General features: G+C 32.7%; 1 protein-coding gene and 1 pseudogene across 1 annotated transcript; one reads left to right on the forward strand and one right to left on the reverse strand.

Annotated features, from left to right (window-relative positions):
• The first annotated feature begins 5,750 nt into the window (after window positions 1-5,750).
• Window positions 5,751-10,548, forward strand: LOC125827014 (pectin acetylesterase 8-like). Its single transcript, XM_049506372.1, has 13 exons — window positions 5,751-6,030; window positions 6,332-6,453; window positions 6,730-6,812; window positions 7,485-7,614; window positions 7,705-7,784; window positions 7,893-7,979; window positions 8,074-8,198; window positions 8,330-8,390; window positions 8,740-8,793; window positions 8,874-8,951; window positions 9,674-9,779; window positions 9,925-10,070; window positions 10,184-10,548. The coding sequence occupies exons 2-13, from the start codon at window positions 6,333-6,335 to the stop codon at window positions 10,319-10,321; spliced, it is 1,209 nt and encodes a 402-aa protein (XP_049362329.1). The 5' UTR covers window positions 5,751-6,030; window position 6,332; the 3' UTR covers window positions 10,322-10,548.
• Window positions 10,549-13,964: 3,416 nt separating this feature from the next.
• LOC125826323 (pectin acetylesterase 8-like) lies at window positions 13,965-22,163 on the reverse strand (annotated as a pseudogene).
• Window positions 22,164-22,320: the final 157 nt, after the last annotated feature.

Consider the following 22,320-nt stretch of genomic DNA (forward strand, 5'->3'; position numbering starts at 1 on the left):
AAATATACTGCAAACACAAAATAAATAAATAAGTTTATTCATCAAGATTGTGAGCACAAATTTGTTTGTCCCTTGATTCTACTCTTTTAGGATTTTCCCGTGATTCAAGGTATATTGTTAGTAGCGCGTTATTCGAACATATGATGATTTGGATCTCCTTGCAGTATATTTGATCCCGAGGAGTATCAGACAGACTTTGAGAGAGCGATATATCTTGACACCTTAATCTCTATGTGAATATCTCAAGAGTTTATGGAATATATATTTGAGATGCCTCCTAAATGAACATGCTATCCTTTGTAATAGGCGTGAGCTAAGCCTCATGATAAAATAGCCCTTAAAAACTCCAATAGAGATTAAATTAAACTCATCTGGTAGAATCTAGCTAAACATATATAGTGCATGATTTTTTAATCTAATAAGGAATTGACATTTTGTTCTAGTAGCTGTCACTAGTACTAAATTGATGCACCAACTAATTTAAATCCCTTCAAGCACATGGACTTATAATTCTAAGATCGCTCCCCTTTTGGATCCATATTAATGCAGCACTCATTTGCTATATTGAGTAGTGGAATTCCACTTGTCCCACTAAACTTTACCTATAATAACAAATTACAATTGATTTTTAAGCCAAAAGTTCAGTAAAGTATAATCATTTTGATTCTTAATTAAGAATAAAATCATTTTCCCCATTTTTGTAGATCTCATTTTGTTTTAAAATATGCAAAGTCAAAATATTCACATGATAAAAATAATTTAATTTCCAATATAAAATTTACGAAGTGACAAGCCACTGATATAGTGAGGGAACACACTTTTTGGTCATTTATATTTACTGAGATTCATACATAGTTTACTTATTTTAAAATAAAAATATAATTTTGTGATTTTACTGTTATAGCAGGTAAAATCAAGTGATATTATATGAAATTTACTCAATATTACCCTTCAAAATAATTGATGTTTTAGTCTTTAAAAAATACAAGTTGACCTAAAATAATTAATGTTTCACAAAATAAAAAAAAGTACTTATTTTTTTTTATAAAAAATTGCCCTCCACGTATTTCTAATGTTCAATGATAATTATGTCAATCTAAAAAGGAAAAAAATCAATAACTAAGGGTATTTTAGTTATAATCGTCTTAATTTCTAGAAGTAAGTGAATTCCTTAATCTATATACACAAACCTAAATATTACTTTCGATTTGTCTCAATTTATGTGACATTTTTTGAATTTAATTTCAAGAGTTTAAACAAGTTTATCTTTGACAATAAATTTTTTTATGTCTTTTAAATATTCTAAATTGTCATTTATTTTGATTTATAATACTTTTTATACAGTTTTCGAATATATAAATTTTATTTCAAAAAAAATAATATTTAAGGCTTGAATTCACAATCAAAACTAAATTGTTTAACTCACGGGAAGCGATAAATACCATATAAATTGAGACGGAAAAATAATTATTTTGGACAAATAAAGTATTTAATAATAAATAATAAACTACATGGAGCACATACCTGAAATTATTTTTTAAGCAGGAGTCTGAACCTAGCATCCATGTGTTACTAATTTTTATACGCGGGAAAATCCATAGTATGTGACCTACTATATTTTATTAACATATATCCTTCAAAAAAAAATATAAGAGTCTGACATCCTTCATAGAATGAAGAGAACCTAAACTTAGTTTATGCACACTGACAGATACATGAATAATAAATTCATCAAGAAAGCCCGAGGTTTTCATAATATATTTTTTGTTCCGATAGTTGTCATGAGAGTTAGGATAAAGCAAAATATTCTAAGCTTTCAATTCTATTTATTATATAAAAAGAATATTTATATATTGAAGAAATGTGTTTTTTTGTGGAGCTTTGGACTCTTCAACTAATTCAGAGTTGTTTGAGTTGTACGATATTATTGGGATGTTGTGTCATGGAGGGGACAAATCAAGAAATATACTGCTGGATTGATGTAGATTATGTCGTAGTGAGATTGAATCTCCTTAAAGAGAATGAGATATCTGCGCCTTAGCTTAAAGATTTGTTTGTTCATTTTATTTCAACTGTAATTTATTGTATTCTTGGTATATTACACCAATATCAAATGATGTGGAATGATGTGGTGCAGTGGATAAAATTATTTTCTTAGTTAGAAGTTTTGGGATCAAATCTTGGATATTAAAACATACTTGATAGGAAGCAATTCCCCTCCAATGAAGCTTTATGTGATATAAATTTAAATTATCAAACTTAAATACGAATGTCTGTCGAATACATTTTTTAAAAAAAAGATGTGATATTATAAAAATGAAATTTGATTCATAACTTAGGGCATTGGAATTCGAAAACTTTGTAGCAATTCTTGGGAGAGGAAAAAGGCCTTTTAAGTAATCATTTGTTTTCACATGCAATTTACAAATGACAAATGCTCTATCAAAGCGAGACAACCAAACACCTAGGGCACGTGCCCGACCCACCCGTTTTCAAAACATTAATAAATTATTGAAAATTAAATAAAACAAAGGAATTGTCTTTATGGTTGGGTAAAAGTGAGCAAAGGAATCCTCAAAAGGAAAAAAAATATAGATTAGTACTCTACTCCGTTTCATTTTAATTGTCATTTAATTTGAAAACAAATATATTCTAAAATTTTAAAATAATAATAACAACAGCATATTTAATGTAATTCGACAAGTGAGGAGTAAAATATATAGTACAAATTTTCATTCCTATTTATAAATATAGAGAAATTATATTCGAAATACTCTCCACTGTTATCATTTTATTTTTCGATTGTATTTACGCGCCGAAAAGTGAATGCACCAGAAGGGGCCTACCTTTTAAGTATCCAGTAGGTGAGTGACAGCTGCCCTCTTAATTCTCAAGTGTATTGATGCTTTGCCTTAATTAATCACCGTCATCCTCGTGTTCACATATTTTCTTCTCGACAATATATTGTATATATGGATTAAATATTACTATTTCATATACATATTTTACATTTTAATACGGTTAACAAACTATTTTATTTCACAACCCCAACAATATAAAACAATTGAATGCATTTATGTATATATAATAATGTCTGGTCTACTAATTTGAATGAAAAACAACAAACTATTGCTAGTCGGTTGTGAAAGAAAATTATAAGTGATATTTGGGTGCATTTTGTGTGGACGAAATATTTAAATTATTGCTAGTTGTTGGTGAAAATAAATTAGAAGTAATAATTGAGTTAATATTATTGTATTTAAAATTGTTAAAGACTAAACGACATTTACATAAAATATTGGTTATAAATATTATATTTATTATTTTCGCTAAATATAATGTAGCGGCAATAATATTATTCCTGTTAATTAATTGCCAGTAAATTCTCTATTTGTTATAGTGTTATAAGTTGTATTTTTTGTGTGGACGAAAATATTTAAGTTATTGTTCAATCATTTGTGAAAGAGAATTGGAAGTGATATAGATTGTTTCCTTGTATTTTCACATTTTGTCTCAGTGAAAAGTATTTTCTTCATACTTATGATTAGAAGTAATTTATCGGTGAAGAATGAAAATTTCTACATCAATAGTTAATGAGATGAATGATCTGCATTCTCCCAAACAATTCTCCGCCTTTTGAGTTAACTTTGGAAATGCAAGTTATGCCTCAGCCTAATATTTAAAATTAGAAAAAGTGTCTAATAAACGAGTATCCCAATTTACAGAGTGCCAATTACCAAAAGCAATTTTTGAGACAAAAGTTTATGGGACAAATAACATAGCATGATGTAAGAGAACAAATAACTTTTAAGGTACAAATAGACAGAATTTACCTTTTTCTTGAGAGGGTGGAGATGCATTATCTAGTGGAGTACTAAGGTACAAGTGAAACTATAACTAGTAAAATTTGTGGTGTATTTGAATTATGAACATTTGGCTTAAGTATGTACTAGCTATGATAAAAATTATACATGTAATCCCATTTTAATTTCTTAAGCCCAATAATGCGGCTTAATTAGTTACTCAAATTATGTTTAATTTAACATGTACACGTACGTATCTTTAGTATTTCGTTTCTCATGAGGAGCAGAAGATCGATCATTGAGACTCTTGCGAGTCTACATTCTTTTAATAACTGATGTGAGAATTCATTTGCATTTGCTTGAAAAGTATCTTTGGTTTTGTAAAGAAATGAATATTGCACTTAACTCAACCTTCAAAATATAGTCCATAAGAAGAGAACTGACCAATTTAATAGACTATGTGAGACTTTACATCAAACATTAAACATTGATAAACCAAGAATTAGGACAAGTCCTAAAATATCATGTAAAAGAGAATAGACCTTCGACCTAACTTAACATCGTCTTAACCCAAAAACTAGCTAATAATAAGAGGATTGACGAAGACCACATATAAAAAGAACCACTAATTCCTTTAGTGATCGTTATAGCATTCAACAATACCCCTCACACGTTCAAAACTTACGTCACATGTGATATTCACAAGTGATAGGGAATCAAGGGTTTTATACCCAAGAGGATGGGTGCAACACGGCAAAAGATTTAACAAGAAGTCGCCAACATTCTCAACTAACTTAACGTAACTCTTTTTGTTTCAATATGGATAGAAGATCCAAATTTGTAGAATGCTACAAACAAGAGAACAAAAGAAGTTGAGAGCTTAGTTACGTCTAAAACTCTAACCCAAAGTATTTAAGATCCTTTATGCATGTTTTACAAGTGTAAGGGTACCAAAAATTAGAAAAAAAATTATGTATTCCCTTTAACTTGTTTCGAATTTGCAATTACACATCTAAACTATTTTATATGGTTCCTTATATATATATATATATATATATATATATACTTAGGAAGGGCTATTTCAAAGTTAGATTGTTTTAGACAAAATTGCTTAAGAATAATTACGCACAAAAAATTTAAAAGTTGACCTGACCACCAAAGGAAATAGTACAGTCGATCTAATTTTTTCATAATTAGAAATTTTGATATTAAGTTTTGGGTATAAAAAAAATCCTTGATATTCTTTTATAAGGGAAGAGATTATTGTAGCTGTACAAATAAACTGGTGAAAGATGAGCAGGCAAGTACGCGGGTTATAATGGTCAACTTTGAGCTATCGAGTGACGATTGACCGAGGAGACTTCCATCATATAGTTGGATATAAATAAGCTAGATGAGTCAATTTATAGATCTAAGATGTGAACTAAATTCAGAAAGAAAAAAGAATTCTACCCATAGCATCTATTTTGCTCTACTTAGCCTTATCCCCCCTCTAGAGATATTATAACGATAGATTCTATAGAAACTGGACGATACTATTTGATGAAATATCTAGCGACAAACTCTTATTTTCCTTTCATTACGATATATCTGAACAAATGCATCTCATGAATAAATCCTACATAACTATAATTAAATTAATTGAACTCTAATAAAAATAATGAAGAAACCGAGCCGCTCTTCGTTCTCACTCTTCGACTGTCATTCGGATTAATATTCAATGTGGAGCGCGTAAAACGATAAGATTCGTAATTTATGTCATTCGGGTCGGGTCATATATCAAATCATACCAACAACTCAACAAAGCATGTCTGTTTATGACAGCAGCCAATAGAAAACAACCACCCAAGCAAACAAAAAAAAAACAGTAAATACCAATAAAATAAAAATAAAAAAATAAAAAAATAAAAAAATCATTTTTAAAAATTAAAATTTCTCTGCGAATAAGTGTCGGCTGCTTCTTTATTTCTTGGGTTCTGTATTTGCAAAATCACTTCTATAAAAATCCATTCTTTTTCTTTACAAACAAAACAAAAAGTTGTTTAAGGAATTGAATCAAATATTTTCTTGGAATTTTTTTTATCATATGGTTTAAGTTTACACCTACATTTGTTGTTGGAGCTTGTTTTAGCTTCAAAATAACAACACTGAACTGGATTCAGTGTAAAATTTCATCCCAAAAAATCCCATTTTGAGATTTTCTCAATCTCTTCATTGCCATTTTCAGGTATTTTTTTTCTCTTAAAATCTTGATTTTTATTTTGTTCTGATAAAAAGGGTTTAGTAGCATTGGTGTCACTTTCTCTATCATGGGGTTTTGTGAAAGTACAATTTTGATGCTAAATATGGGCAAAAACATATTTATTTGGTGTAAAAATGTAATCTTTATGTAATTGGGATGTGTTAATACTTTTAAACTATTTGTTTGTGATTGGTCAGTTTGCTCTGTTCAACTGTGGCTTCTTTATGTTCTTAGAACTTTGTGTATTGATCGTATTTTTTTTATTTTTTAATAAAATGATTTGCAGAATGGCAAATGGGACTGTGCAACAATGGATATATTCATTTGTTACTTTGTCGATTGTTTTTAGAACTGAAGGGCTCTTTGTAAATATTACTTACGTTCTCAGTGGGGTGGCAAAAGGAGCAGGTAAAGAAATTGTTTTCCTTTTATGGTTTCGAACTAAGCTAGCATTTGGCCATAGATTTTGAAATTTTATATTCAAATATGTGAGCGAGTTTTTGGACTTCCACTCACAAAACTTCATTTTTTCTAAGTAAAATGTATGTCCAAGCACAAATTTAAAAAATCGCGACTTCAAAAACTCATTTTTTCAAGATTTAACTTCAAAATATATGGTCAAACGGGAGCTAAGTTTATGAATGTGGAACTGTGTTGAGTTTGATGGCATTTATGTGTTTGCAGTATGTCTGGATGGGAGTCCACCGGCATATCATCATGACAAAGGATTTGGTACAGGGGTTAACAGTTGGTTAATCCAAATGGAGGTTTGTTTATCTATACACAATTTCTATGACTAGAGTTTAAATTAGATAACTAGGCTTGTTGATCGATAGACTTCTGTGCGAAAGACAGAATTGGCAAAACTTTATTGTTGTTGCATTTTTTTGGATCATATATCTATCCCAATACAAAGTATTTGGATTTTTGTTTTCAATATTGTGGTAACTAAGTAGAGTTCTTGCCCTAGTGATTTGTAAAATACAGAAGGAGAAAATGATGCATGAATAATATAACGAAACGTTTTAAAATTTGATTATGAGGCTTTATGATCTATAAATTTCACCAGCCATAACCTGTAAGGGTGAAGGGTGACTGAGTTGGTTGAGCAGGGGATCTCCCAAATGAGGGGTCTCAGGTTCGAGACGCTCAACATGCTTTCTCGGTCAAGGTCGTTGCATGGAGCTTGCCTAGTGTGGTTTATCTCTCCTGTGTGGTTTGCGGGGTAGGGAATTACCCTGTGTGCATCCTAAAGGTAGCAGCTGCGGATTCCTTGTCATAAAAGAATTATAATTCACCAGCCATATTGCCTGGGGTACATCTATGAAGAATATTTAAAGATGCTTTTGTGCAGAAACCTTGTGAAGTATGTCTATGAGATGTTGAATGGACAAGATGTATTTTGTATTGAAATTCAATGACAAAATTTTTATTTTCAGGGAGGAGGTTGGTGCAATAATATAAGCACTTGTCTTTCCCGGAAGTATACTCGCTTGGGATCATCTAAGCAGATGGTAGAAAATCTCGCTTTCTCAGGGATTCTCAGCAACCTGCCTCAGTTTAATCCAGGTAGAACTTTCATTGATTTCGTATTGATGGTTCTCATGAACAACATTTTTCCTGTCTGAATAACAGTGTTACTTCTTATTTAAATTGTAGACTTCTATAACTGGAACAGAGTAAAGGTTGGATATTGTGATGGATCATCCTTTACTGGTGATGTTCAAGCAGTCAATCCGGTAATTTCGAGTTAATACTGATACTCTTGATTAGTCCTAAACCGTGATTCTCTCAATATCTCATAATAAAACTGTAATGATTCTGATGAAATCCCTTACACATATCAGATTACTAATCTTCACTTCAGAGGGGCACGGGTTTTTCTTGCTGTTATGGAGGATTTGTTGGCAAAAGGAATGAAGAATGCTGAAAATGTACCGCCTTTTGCCTTCTTATCTCTATCTCAGATGCTTAGGCGCTCGTAACACTTTACTGTTGACTGGCTCACAAATCAAGTTCTAATGTTAGGCTATTCTGTCTGGATGTTCAGCTGGCGGATTGACTTCAATTTTACATTGTGACAGCTTCAAAGCACTCCTACCAATGGGTGCTAAAGTAAAGTGCTTTTCGGATGCTGGTTATTTTATCGATGCGTAAGCATTCTTATAGCTTATTAATATCATGACGTTCTCCAATTACTAAAAAAAAAAACCTTGGTGCTCTTAAAGCTTTCAAGAATTTTACTTTCGTTTGACTGCTTATATAATTCTCTGCTTTATTGCAGGAAAGATATTTCTGGTGCGCCTCATATTGAAGAATACTTCAGAGATGTTGTCAGCTTACATGTATGCTTCTTTAACATCCTTCTCATGAGAGTTCAATTATAATTTCAGTTGTATCTAGCTCCACATTATTTCTTTCATCTTCTGGATGTGTCACTGCCTATTGTGGGTGATCCGTGGTTTAGCCAGCCATTATTCGATCTTATTTGTGAAGTGAACATCCTGTAGATTGTTATGTAATCTTTCTTTTTCTCTTTGGAGAATAAAATGTTGGAAATCTGTAACTTTTTATCTCCTTTTCTATGAACTTCCGTTTTCTAATGTTACTTGTGTCTAGAAAAAGAAGAATAGTGAAGTCAATGGAGAAACTTATGATAAGTATGATGTTCATTTTATCTTATATTGGCTTCAGGGTTCTGCCAAGAATCTGCCGCCAGTGTGTACCTCAAGATTGAAGCCGGATTTGGTAAGAGCTGTTGCTTTCATAATATGTTTTCTGCCTTTTACTTTGTTGCATCTTACACAATAATCCAATACATCTTGCAGTGTTTTTTCCCACAAAATGTTGCTCAACACGTGCGGACACCACTTTTCCTAGTTAATGCAGCCTATGATTCCTGGCAGGTAAAGAGCATTTCTGGAAACTCCAACTCCTGTTGGATTATGCTATCTTCTCTTCTTGAACTTCCTTTCTCTGCTATATTTCAATCCTCGACTGTTTTATAATTATCTCCTTTTTTGCTGCATTGGATTTGAGAACTTTGCATTTCTGTGTTGTTGTGATGTATTTGTTAACTGATACAATACCTCACCTAAAACTGTTACCGCAAGATTTGATATTTAAGTAGGCAGCACGCTTTTGGATACTATATGGTGGCTTTTTTGGTAAAAGGTACTTGAAATCTGTTTTTCATCTTCTCCAAGTCATTTCATGCATTCGGGGACACAAACGTTACAAGATATGTCATTGTTGACACTTGTCACATAGCATGAATGATCTCAGAATAGGAAACACCATCAACAATCTGGTCAAGATTTTAAAGTTCCTGTGCTAAATATGGAGATGATCCTTTCAAGACTCTGATCTCACCAGATTGCCTTGTTTATCCGATAACTTCATATTACATGGATACCAATGATAAATGTATAAAACAAAGTGGAATTACTTGGTCATCCTGACTTAGTATTATCCGACTTCAGATAAAGAACACTTTGGCTCCTGGACTTGCTGATCCCCATGGGTCTGACACATTCATCCGATAACTTAATATGCCATGAATAACAATAAATGTAGAAAACAGTATGAAATTACTTGATTTTCCTGACTTAATATTATTTGAATTCAGATAAAGAACATTTTGGCTCCTGGTGTTGCTGATCCATATGGATTCTGGCTCAACTGCAAACTTGACATACTGAAATGCTCTTCCAGGCAGCTTCAAATTATGCATGGTCAGGACTCTAATCCCTCAATACCTCTATGTTGAATTTGAATTTTAGGTGATAAAATATACCGTCGAAGCTTTCATTTCCAAAATAGAAAAAGATACATTTTTCATTTGTTCATGATCTATGACAGTTAAGACTCATTCCTCAGGTTACAGATTGTTGTTTCTGAGAGCATTAAATGCGCTCGGCTCTTCTTCATCGAGAGGGTATTTCATCAACTCCTGCTTTGCACACTGTCAAACTGAGGTTCAAGAAACATGGTACAGGGCTGACTCTCCTAAGTTAGCTAACAAGGTAAGAAATTAACTGAACTCTAACATGTTTGTTTAACTTCTTGTTGGCATAGACCATTCGTAGTGTATTGTCATGTAGAACCACTGACTGTGCTAAAAATGTGTCTTCTGCAGACTATAGCCAAAGCACTCGGAGACTGGTTTTACGACAAAAATCCATTCCAGAAGATTGATTGCCCTTACCCTTGTGACAAAACCTGTCACAACCGTGTTTTTGATCCAAATGTCCATACTTTCGACATTGATATATAAAATCATTGATAGAAGTTATTCTTTGAGATCATTGATATGAAAAATCAGAAACTCCCAAAGGGAAAATAGAAAATATAGAAGGAAAGAAGCTTGTATTGATTTGTTAAATATTTCACAATAAGGGAAAAGTTATCATGGCATAAAATTGTATGCTGTGGTGCCCTATACAGATACTATATATGTATTCTTATGCAATTAGTAAAGATAATCTCAATAAAAGTGATTTTGTACTTGTTTGTCTTGTCAAATGCAATGTATATACATACATTATACACCGATGTAGAGCATGCACTGAATTTGTATCCAAGTGCCTAAATTGTCAACAGGTCAAAGACAATATGCGGGAAGGACTACACGGAAGTGGAAATGTATTGATATAGTTGTTGTGGTTGGTTTACCATGCTCGTTCAGGAGATATGACTCTATGTGGGTGATCATGGACCGATTTACTAAGTCGATACACTTAGCTTCCGGTCAAGACTACATACATGAGGTGGCTCAGAGCATAGCTATATCTAATATTGTTTCTCAAACTGCATTCATAATCATCAACATATGTCATTTGAGAAACCATGAAGTCATATTCAATCTCCTTTGCAAAGCATAATACCTTTTTGGTTCTGAGCTCTAGTTTGACTCGTGTAGATTTCCTTTTTTTTTTTTGTGTGTGTTTTACTTTTATTTGGGCCAGATCTTCTTTGGGCCGGTCAGACATTTTTTATTTTGTTTATGTTTGTGTTTTTTTTTTTTTGGGAGAAACTACCTAATTATACAACGTTGCTATCATATTTACTAATTCTCCATATAGTTTGAAATAATTGTATATTATTTCACCATTTAGTAATTTCATACCATATTTCAAGTCAGATATATGTGAATCACACTAGATACATATTACATACATGTATCTGACGTGATTCACATGTATTTGCAATACCAGATACGCAAGCAAGATATGAGAGTGACGAGCAAGATGGGAGGGAAATGAGCAAGATTTGTCTATGTATCTCAGATACATGCTAATCACACTAGATACACAATATACATGTGTCTAGTGTGATTCGCATGTATCTGGAATACCAGATACACGAATGAAATATGCGAATGGAAAGAGAGATGGGAGGAAGGTAAACGAGATTTGTCTATGTATCCTAGATATATATGATTTCACTTGGATACAATGTATCTGGAATAAATTTGACCCCATATATCTGAGATACATGTATTTAGACACACCAAAATTTGGTAAGATTCATAATATTACAAACTAGTGTGTATCTAATTAGGTCCTACACTGAAATTTTGGTAAGTTACCCATTTTTTTTTTCATAAATAAAAATCGACCCAAGGGCAAATTCACTTTTATATATATATATATAAAATCTTGTATAAGATTCTTGGATTTTTGGTGGTGGTTTCATATGGATTTGAAAATCCTTCAAATGTTAGAACCTACCCATAGTAAAAGTTAAATAATCAAAATCGCACCAACGATAAGAATTGTGAGGATCTTACTGTGTATATATATATTTCAAAACAAGGTTATAGTAAGTTTAGAGCTTCTTAGGGAGGAATAGTAGTAATTATTTAGATATTTGAATTTTATATTAAAAAAAAAGAATAGAAATAATGGTGTAGTAAATCTGGAAAAATTTAAGTTTTTTCCATAAATAATAGAAATAAATAAAGGGAGTACTAATTGACATATTTATTTTTTAATATTAATAATAATAACAATAATAATGATAATAATTAAATAAAATATAGAAAAAAATTGTCAAACAAATAAAAAAAGATAAATAGGATCGTTGATCAGAGTCTTCTTTAATAGCCAAAAGAAACAATCAATATATATTCCAATTATTCATTTGAACGTTTGAGTTTTTCAGCTCTTAATTAAAATTGATAAAATATTAATTAATCCATACGTGTATTTTAATAATATATCTAAATTCTACCAATTACTTCTTGTATTAATATACTACAATTGTCTTCGCAATCGTTAAGTATAAATCAAATATTGTTGTGCTATTAAAAGAAAAGGTAAGCAATACGTACTTTCGTGTATTTCTTTGATTCTTAATATTCATGCTTCTATATTTGGAGTACAATTTTCATTCTTTGCACTTGAAATTTGTTAATCATATATGTCTCTTATCAATAATGGAGACACTTATTTTATCGGCCACAAGTCTTTAACAATTTACCATGCAAACACAACGTAAAGTATTATGTTAATTACTCTAAACTGCATTTAAATTTTTGGAAAAATGCGAAACAATTGGCTTAGTGAGGGCAACAATGTCATTTAGGCATATGTAAAATATTTTGAACTGTCATTTTAAGAACCAAAATTGAGCTAATCCTAATTGGAAAGACTATATTTTGAGAGAAGTAATCATCTACTCCCTCCGTCCACTATCAATTGTCATACTTTCCATTTTTAGAGTCAAACATTAAAAATTTTGACTAACATTTAGGATATATTTTTTCATCATATTGATATGTAAAAAATTGCAATGTATAATATTTTTCGTATAGTTTTTGAATATCCAAATTTTTTATTTAAAAAATCGAATTAATGTAATCTAATTTAACTTTGAAAATAAGTCAAATTGACTTTCGAAAAGCGCAACATGACAAATAAAGTGGACGGAGGGAGTATGTGTTTTAGGCATAATTTCTATCTACCTAGTACCTTAAATTATTCAAAAAACTAATTGAAGTGGAATTAATTGGGTTTGTGAATCTCTTTAATGTTATTGAATAATTATTTATTTTCACAGAAAATATGAGCAAAATGATGACGTGGAAGCAGATAATGGAATTAGAGCTGATTTGTGTGTTTTTCTTTATATGCTTGACGTTAGTGATAAATGGTAAAACATATCAACTTGTTATTGCATGTGCCTTGATTATTCTATTGAGGCAAGAGATGCTCCGCCTACAGCGGAAGTCGGACAGATATACCTTACATCATATTTTTCTTAATTATCAAAATAATTTTATAGGTAATGTCTTTACAATAATTAGATTTCTTATGATAAATTAAACAAAGAAGGGCCTAAAATTCCCCTCAAAATAATCATTCGCCTATCGCCGTTTACCTTTTTCTTTGTGGTCTTTCTGTGAAATCAGTCACCTTACAATATTTCTTTAGTTTTCATAGTCAATAACTTTTCCACTTCAAGTTTCACGTCATATTTTTTTAATCAAACAACCTAAATTCTATTAATTTCATTTTTAGTATTCAATTAGGTTAAAAGGAAAAAGTTCTTTGATTAAAAAAAATGAGAAAAGGAGAATAGAGAGCTTTGAGAGAGGAGGATAATTAGAGATTTTTCATTCAACGTCAAAAAAAGGAAAAAAAAACAAACAATAGTAGTACACTGAAGGAAATTGATTAGATTCTTCATACACACTTGTCAAGACTTAGACTAAATTGAAATACATTAGAAACTTATCTATTACAAATCTATTAAGACCCAAGTGTAAAACATAAAATATAGGATTTTGCTGTCTTAACTTGCAATCTCTAACATAAGGCTAGTCCATAAGGTAAAATCCTTCTAACTCAAAGTACTAATGAAGTGTAAAATATAAAAGCTTTCTTTGCTCCAACATACAGTCAGCTATATAAAATTTATTGAGTGCAATTTCTGACACAAGGGTAAGGGTTTGTATATTGAATTTCTGCTCTCTCAAAATACCAATCGACAACAGCTTCCACAATTGTCTATACACATAAAATGTTACAACAAATTAAAATTTGTTATGACTCATCAAAACTGACCACCAAAAAACAAAAATGTGTGTATTCAAACTTTATACAAATAAACATTACCTTATTAAATAAGGTCAGAGAGCTAGTCTTGAGCCAGTATGGCGTTAAGCGAATTCCCCCATGAGAATAGCAAGATGTGAGGAAATAACCCCTCGTAAAACAAGGGTAGTCCCTCAAATGTCTTCGAGAACTCCACTCCTAAGCCTGTATTAAAAAATAATTAAAGAAAAACTAAAGGAGAAGAAGAAGAGCAACTATACATGTGAATACGTTAGTTAATAAGCAGAGAAATGTTAACCTTGGATAATTATAAGTTGGCGAGATGTACAACTACTTATGCTCTTGAAGCAACCCTTCCAAGCATGTTGAGTATCAAGGTACGGAGGAACCAAAGTATTATTAATCTGAAGTAAATTAGAGTGTACATAATAATCAACTTCTTGTAGATTTGTAAAAGCTAAAGAAAGAAAGAAATCAAATTCTTAGTAGTCTCGCTTGACCTGCCACAAGTCATAAATTGAGTTGATAATGAAGAGTGGAGTCTGCACTGCAACATATAAAATTAAGTAAATGTAATGTAATTATCATTAGAGGGAAATATTAGTATTAATATACTAGCATATAATTAGAGAAGTTGTTTTTATTTCAAAAGCTCAAACTCTAATTACCAAACTTGGTACCATTGCGGACGTGCAAGCAAGCGGCAAATTCTTAGCCGATTCCTGTGAATAAAAGAGAAAAAGATTCAACTTCTTAAGCATATACCAAAATTACTAAAACAAAAGAAGAAGAAGTGACTCACATGTAGGTTAACAATGTTTTGATACATCTCTTGAGTATATGAAGTACCATAGATTGACTTCCTAAATAAATTGTTAAATGTCAAATCGTTAGCAGAAGAATTAGAGTATCATTTTCTTGAGATCACATATTATAAGAAGAGTGTGTGTGCTGACCCATGAAACTAGCGTCTGCGACACACTTAACTCTTGCATTCTCCGGAAGGAGGCATTTGAACTTATCACAGTTCAAAATGGTTGCCAATCCTCTAGTTGATGTTCCTGAGAGAATGGCCTGACAACATTTATATAGTCAAGTAAGAATTTTTTATTTTTTTGAAAGAAGAATAAGGTAGAGAGTGAATTGAATATGATATTTATTAGCTTTCATAGATTCATGAAGCTAAGCTCCATTGTTGTGGATCTCTGCAACTCTACATGGAGAAAACAGTGAAGACAGAAGGATCTAGAAGAAGAAGAGAAAGAAGATATTATTGATGACGTATCTGATTACATTTACACTTCCTATTTATAGGAATCTCATTACACTGTAAACACACACTTTAGGAGTTGAAATTGGTTACAACTAACTAACAAGTTGCCTAACCACTTTTTTGACTTCTAACAAACTTCTAACTACTTATTGGACACCTTGATCATGTGATTCCAATACTCCCCTCAAGCTGGAATCTCTTTAAACATTGAACACTCCAAGCTTGTCCAACAACACATGATGTTGAGTAGTTCCTAGTCCCTTGGTGAGAAGATCTGCTAATTGTTCCTTTGTGTTGATGTACTCTATCTGTATCATTCCACTTTTGATTCTTTCCCTCACAAAGTGGCATCAATTTCAATATGTTTGGTCCTTTCATGAAAAATAAGATTAGCTCCAATTTGAATTGCAGCCTTACTATCACAGTGCAACCTTATATGGGTTACCACATTTACATTAAGTTCTTTTAGCACTTCAAGTAGCCAAACTACTTCTGATACTGCTGCAGCCATGCTTCTGTACTCAGCTTTAGTTGAACTCCTGCTGACTGTATGTTACTTCTTGGATTTCCAAGAAATTAGTGAGTCCCCTAGCTTGATCACATACCCTGTCACCGATCTTCTTGTGTTTGGGCATGCTGCCCAGTCTGAATTACAAAATGCGTCCATCTGATTACTAAATTCACTGCTGAGTAGTACCCCTTGACTTGGACATCCTTTAATATATTTAACCAATCTTAGTGCAGCTTCCCAGTGAGACACCTTAGGTCTTTCCATGAACTGAGACAAAACTTGTACTGCAAAACATATATTTGGTCTAGTAGTTGTTAAGTATAACAATCTACCATCAATCTCTGCATAGATTGATATGCAGTAACATCTAAGTACAAAGGATCATTTGTTTTACCTGTAGCTTCATCATAGTCAATAATAGTCAGCTTGACACCTAACTCTAGGGGTGTGTTTGCTGGCTTTGAGCCTCCAAGACCACAATCTGAAATTAACTCTAGTGCATATTTCCTTTGGTTGATGACAATACCTCTTTTGGATCTTAATATCTCAATGCCAAGAAAATACTTTAGATCACCAAGGTCTTTCATTTTGAAGTTGCTATGCAGTGTGGCCTTTAGATCTTGGATTAAAACACTGCTATTTTCTGTTATGAGAAGATCATCCACATAGATCAATATTGTTGCAATACCACTACCAACTCTTTTTGTCAAGAGGAAATGGTCATATGGACTTTGAGAGTAGCCAGCTATAACTAGAGCCTCAGTTAGCTTAAGGTTCCAATGCCTAGAAGCTTGTTTCAAGCCATAAAGAGACTTCAATAGTTTACAGACTTATTCTCCCTCTGCCTCTGAAATCCCTGAGGCAAGTCCATGTAAACTTCTTCAGTGAGATCACCATGAAGGAAAACATTGTGGACATCCATTTGAAAAAGAGGCCAACCATGGGATGCTGCAACACTGATTACAGTTCTCACAGTGACCATTTTGGCCACTTGGAAATGTTTCATGATAGTCCAGCCCTTCTTGCTGACTGTATTCTTTGACAACCAACCTAGCTTTGTACCTCTCCACCTCACCATTGGCCTTAAGTTTAACCTTATAAACCCATTTTGAACCAATAGAATGCTTACCAGATGGAAAATCCACTATAGCTCAGGTATTGTTTTGCTCTAAGACAACTACTTTAGAATGCATTACATCAATCCATTGTTGGTGTTTGGAGGCTTCCTTGAAACTGGTGGGTTCTACAACAACTAAGAATGCTTTGACAAAACTGTGATAAGAAGGTGTCAAAAGCCCATAGGACAGATTGTTAGTAATAGGATACAAACAATTCATGTTAGACTTAGTTGGAACTAGGTAGTTCTTATGCCAAAGAGGAGTCTTGGAAGCTCTGGCAGTCCTTTTAGTTGGTGGATGATCACCTTCATTAGATTCATTAGCAGGTTGTGGCTCCAAAACATTACTCGGTCTGTAATGGTAACAGGAACAGACTCAATTGCTGACTATACATGATTGGCTAGTTCTTCCACAAGATCCACATGATGTGGAACTATATTAGTGTCCTCATCATCAAGCATGTCCATCTACATGGTGATATTATAATCTGTGGATGATGATATTTCTTTTGTGCTGGTATCCTTGAATGGAAATGTGGCCTCAATGAAAGTAATTTCCCTGCTTACAGAAAATACATGAGTTTCAAACTCCATGACTTTGCACCATTTTTGTGTCTCTGAGTACCCCATGAAGGCTGACCTTTTTGCCCTTGGAGCAAACTTGTCCTGCCTTGGCAACACTGATACAAAACATAAACATCCAAACACCCTTACATGCTCTATATTAGGTGCTTTTTTATATAGAATCTTATATGGTGATTTCCCTTGTAATACAGTTGTAGGCATTCTATTGATTAGATAAGTTGCAATCTTAACACAATGTCCCTAAAATATGATAGGCATTCCACTATGAAACCTCTGTGCTCTGGCTACATTTAATATATGTCTGTGCTTTCTTTCTACAACACGGTTTTGTTGAGGAGTATAAGACAAGAGCTTTGATGAACTATAATAAGAGAGAAAAACAAAGAATTACATTTAGAGTTAAAAACTCAATCCCATTATCAGTTCTCTCAGTCTGTACTTTGACACCAAACTGTGTATTAACCAGTAACATGAAATCATTCAATACAATGTGCACATGTGTTTTGTGTTGAGTTAGACAAAGCCAAGTAAATCTACTCATGTCATCAACTATTGTCACAAAATATTTCTTCATATCATAGGTGGGAACTTTGTAAGGTCCCCAAAAATCAATATGAAGAAGTTGAAAAACATGAAATGATTTAGAAGTATTAGTAGGAAAACTCAATCTACTTTGTTTTGCTACTGGACATATTTGACAGCTATTATGTGTTGTGATGTTTAGATTCTCCCTGAGATAAGGTATTTGCTCCATAGTCTTGATAGATGGATGCCCAAGCCTGAAGTGCCACAACTCAGTCAGACTTGTATCCTTTATTGATGATGATGCTGAAATTAAATGTTACTCTAACAACATTCTGTAGTAAGTATATGCCATTGATCTCCTTACCAATCCCAATCACCTTGCCATTGTAAAGTTCCTGCAGTACACAAAAGTGAGGAAAGAAACTCACACTACAAGATAACTCATTGGTGAGTTTTTCCACTGAGAGCAAATTAAACTTAAAATTTGGTACATGAAGGACATCATTCACTGTCAGGTTTCCAAAATTGACTGAATTGCATGTTTGTTTCACTTGAGTCCTGCTTCCTATTGGCAACTGAATTGTACTAGTGTTTTTATTCCTTGTGCTTTTCAACTCATACATAAGCTCCTCATATGAAGCAACATGGTGAGTGGCTCCTGAATCAATTATCCAATCATATACAGAGGATTCAGTCTGTAAGAAAACATTACCTGTCAAATTAGCCTTGCAGTCACTTGGTTCCTTGTTGTGTAATAGGTTTCTCATTTGATTGTGCTCTTCTTCTGTGAATTCATAATCCTGCTTTTGTTTATTTGCTGAAGCATTGTTGGCATATGGCTTGAAATTGCCATTGTTGTTGTAAGAACCAGTTGACTGAAGCCCTCATTATTGTTCTGATATGATCTACTAGATCCTGATTGCTTCCTCTTGCTCTTAAAGTCAGAAGGATAACCTACCAGTTTGTAGCTTTTTTTGTGTCACATAATTTTTGTAACCACAAATCTCACACCCAACATTGCCTGGGAGCACCTTCTTCCCTTTGAATCCTTGTCCCCTTCCTACCATCATGGTAAGTGGTTCCTTGTTTGAATCCACTACACCTAATAACATTTGTCTTTCTTCTTGAATTACAATTGCATAAGCCTGGATGATGCTGGGTACCTCAGTTTTCAGTAACAAATCACTTCTCACATGACTAAATGACTCATTTAACCCCATTAGAAACATCATTAACCTTTATTGATGCAGATGATCAATGTAGGGCTTAGCATCATCACATTGAAATGCAGGTGAGGGTACAAATACATCAAACTCATCCCATAAATCCCTCAATTTTGAATAGCTATTTGTTACAAAATTTGTACCTTGCTTTAATATGGCCACTTCTGTCTAGAGTTGATAGATCCTGGTGAGATTAGACTTGTCGAATCTCTCCTTAAAATCTTCCTATACACGTTTGGCATTGGATGCATACACTATTGTAGTTAACAAATTGCTTGCTATTGTGCTACTAATCTAAGAGAGAACTATTGCATTACACCTTTCCCATTGGATTGCTAATTCATCCTTGTACATGCTCTTCAAGCAAGTTCCATCTATGAAACCTATCTTGTTCTTCACCAACAACGCTAATCTCATTGATCTGCTCTAAAGACCATAATTTTCAGGTCCTGTGAGTTTGGTTGCAGTTAATGCTACACTAGGCGTGTCTGAAGGCTGCAAATGAAGTGGATGATTGTGTCCAAGTGTTGCTACAGTTAGCTCTACCATGGCCGCGATCTGAACTGAGAAAACTACTTCACGGAAAAGAGAAAATGAAATTAATCCAGTCCTAGTCTTGCCTGCTCTGATACCATATTAGCTTTCATAGATTCATGAAGCTAAGCTCTATTGTTGTGGATCTCTGCAACTCTACATGGATAAAACAGTGAAGGTAGAAGAATCTAGAAGAAGAAGAGAAAGAAGATATTATTGATGATGTATCTGAATACATTTACACTTCCTATTTATAGGAATCTCATTACACTTTAAACATACACTTTAGGAGCTGAAATTGGTTACAACTAACTAACAAGTTGCCTAACCACTTTTCTGACCTCTAACAGGCTTCTAACTACTTATTGGACACCTTGATCATGTGATTCCAATAATATTATTCTTACATTTTCAGCATTTTTCATTCCTTGACTCAATAAATCTTCCATAATAGCCTTAAATTTTCATGCCCCTCGAAAGTATAATTTGTTCTCCTAATGTACAATATTTGGCAAATTAAATGAGAAAAACGTTATAGAATTAATATAATAATTATATTTCTTACTGGGTGAACTTGTTCAACATCACCAGTGAAAGATGAACCATCATAATACTTCACCCTCACCCGGTTCCAATTTTGAAACTCTACCAAATTTCAATATTGTTTGTCGTTAAAAAATCATATGTGCAGAGCAAGATATAAATAATTTAAATCACCTGGATTCTCTTCAGAAGTATTTTGAAGTATCCCGCCGAAAAAACTTAGTTGTCCCTTTTTCTTGGTAGAACCCAAGTGCATCGTTGAACGATAAAGACAAGCTGGGATAGTGTCACACCAACCGCCTCCCTATAAATATGAACGACTCATCAGTTATGTTAACATCCAAGTAGATAATCCAACTGTGAAGTTCGGTACCATATCCTCTGTGCAGATGGTATGCTAGTAGACTTTCGTTAAGGCATATTGTTGATAAAACAAATGATTATTATCTGATTAAGAAATTAAGCCTATGTTTATACTTGATTAGGTAGACATTAATTAATTAATTACCTGCGCCTTGAGCAGCTGTGCTTTGAAGAATTATTATACTGACCCACAATTCATCTTTGGCGCCAAGAACAAAAGTTGTACAATTTTGTGCTAGCAAAGCCAACAATAATGTTTTCGTCCTACAACAAACAAAAACACGTGAGTGTAAATTTTACACAATTTTGTTAATTATAAATGAAACAAAAAATAAACAGATTATAACTTGTTGTTAACTGCAAGAAATTTGTTCTTCTGAAATGCTTATATTGTACAAGTAGATGTGAATGATAAGTGAGAACTATGAGCCTCTATTTATATAATATAAAATGTGTACAACTATGCAAATTCAAAAAGATATCCTTAGAAGGAACTCACAATGTTCAACAATGCATAATCAATACTACCTAATTATATTCTATTGCAAAAAAAAATATAATTTCTTAATAATAGACATTATAATAGATGAACAACTCAACACAACAGATAATACGAATATCTATGTTATTCCTGGTAAAAGATAATCCATCGCAGTTATTTATTCACACAATGAAGAGTAAATGCATGTGTGACGTACGAAATGTATGCACGAAATGCACGTGTAATGCACGAAATGCAACGACTAGTGCACGAAACACACGTGCATTAGTTTTATTAATTTGGTAGCTTATTATGATGAAAGTTATTATGTATATAATTAATATAATGTTTAATTTGCAATTTAGAATATATATATCAATATATATCAGTTTTAACTGTTTCATTCTTACTTTTTTCTCGATTGACAACAACTTTGCTAATTTTTACATACAAACTGAGTTATAATTATTATTGTATTTTTAAATATATTGAGTAATAATCTATTGTTTTAAGACTCGAGAATTATTTCTGGGCCCAAGCAAACCCTTGGCCTGGCTCAACTCTCAGCGGAAGACTTACTCAATATAAGATGAACTCAAAAGTACAACTTTAACTCAAATGCATAACTGAGAATATCATAAAATATTCAACTAGCCTGAATAGGCAACTCAAGTCTTTAAAAAATTAACAACTTAAATGAAAAAGACTCATGAACTACTACTGTTTATCTATCTATCAAGTCTCTAATACTATGAGAGATGTCAGGACAAGACGCCTGATCATCCTAACAAACTGAAATAGATGAAGATAAATAAGGAATCCTCCGAAAGCAAGGAGACTCACCAAAGAACTCTGAAACTTTACTGGATCAACGAACCGCTGGTTGCTCTGTATATGCACCATTAAATTATGCAGGTCAAATGACGTCAGTACATGAAAAAGTAAATCCACAACCATGTAAAAAGACTCATCCTTCTAATTAAAAAGTGAAATACATTAATAAAACTTAACTCGGTACAATTTAGAAACTTACGAATTAAAAATCTTATAGGACTTAGGT

The sequence above is a fragment of the Solanum verrucosum genome, unplaced genomic scaffold (assembly GCF_900185275.1).
Source record: "Solanum verrucosum unplaced genomic scaffold, falcon-dt-bn FXZP01000060.1, whole genome shotgun sequence".
NCBI classification, from domain to species: Eukaryota; Viridiplantae; Streptophyta; class Magnoliopsida; order Solanales; family Solanaceae; genus Solanum; species Solanum verrucosum.

Coding starts and splice junctions, on each gene's coding strand:
- LOC125827014 (XM_049506372.1), top strand. CDS start 6,333: ATGGCAAATGGGACTGTGCAACAATGGATATATTCATTTGTTACTTTG. Junction 6,813..7,484: donor GTTGGTTAATCCAAATGGAG/GTTTGTTTATCT, acceptor TTTTATTTTCAG/GGAGGAGGTTGGTGCAATAA. Junction 8,794..8,873: donor CAAGATTGAAGCCGGATTTG/GTAAGAGCTGTT, acceptor TACATCTTGCAG/TGTTTTTTCCCACAAAATGT.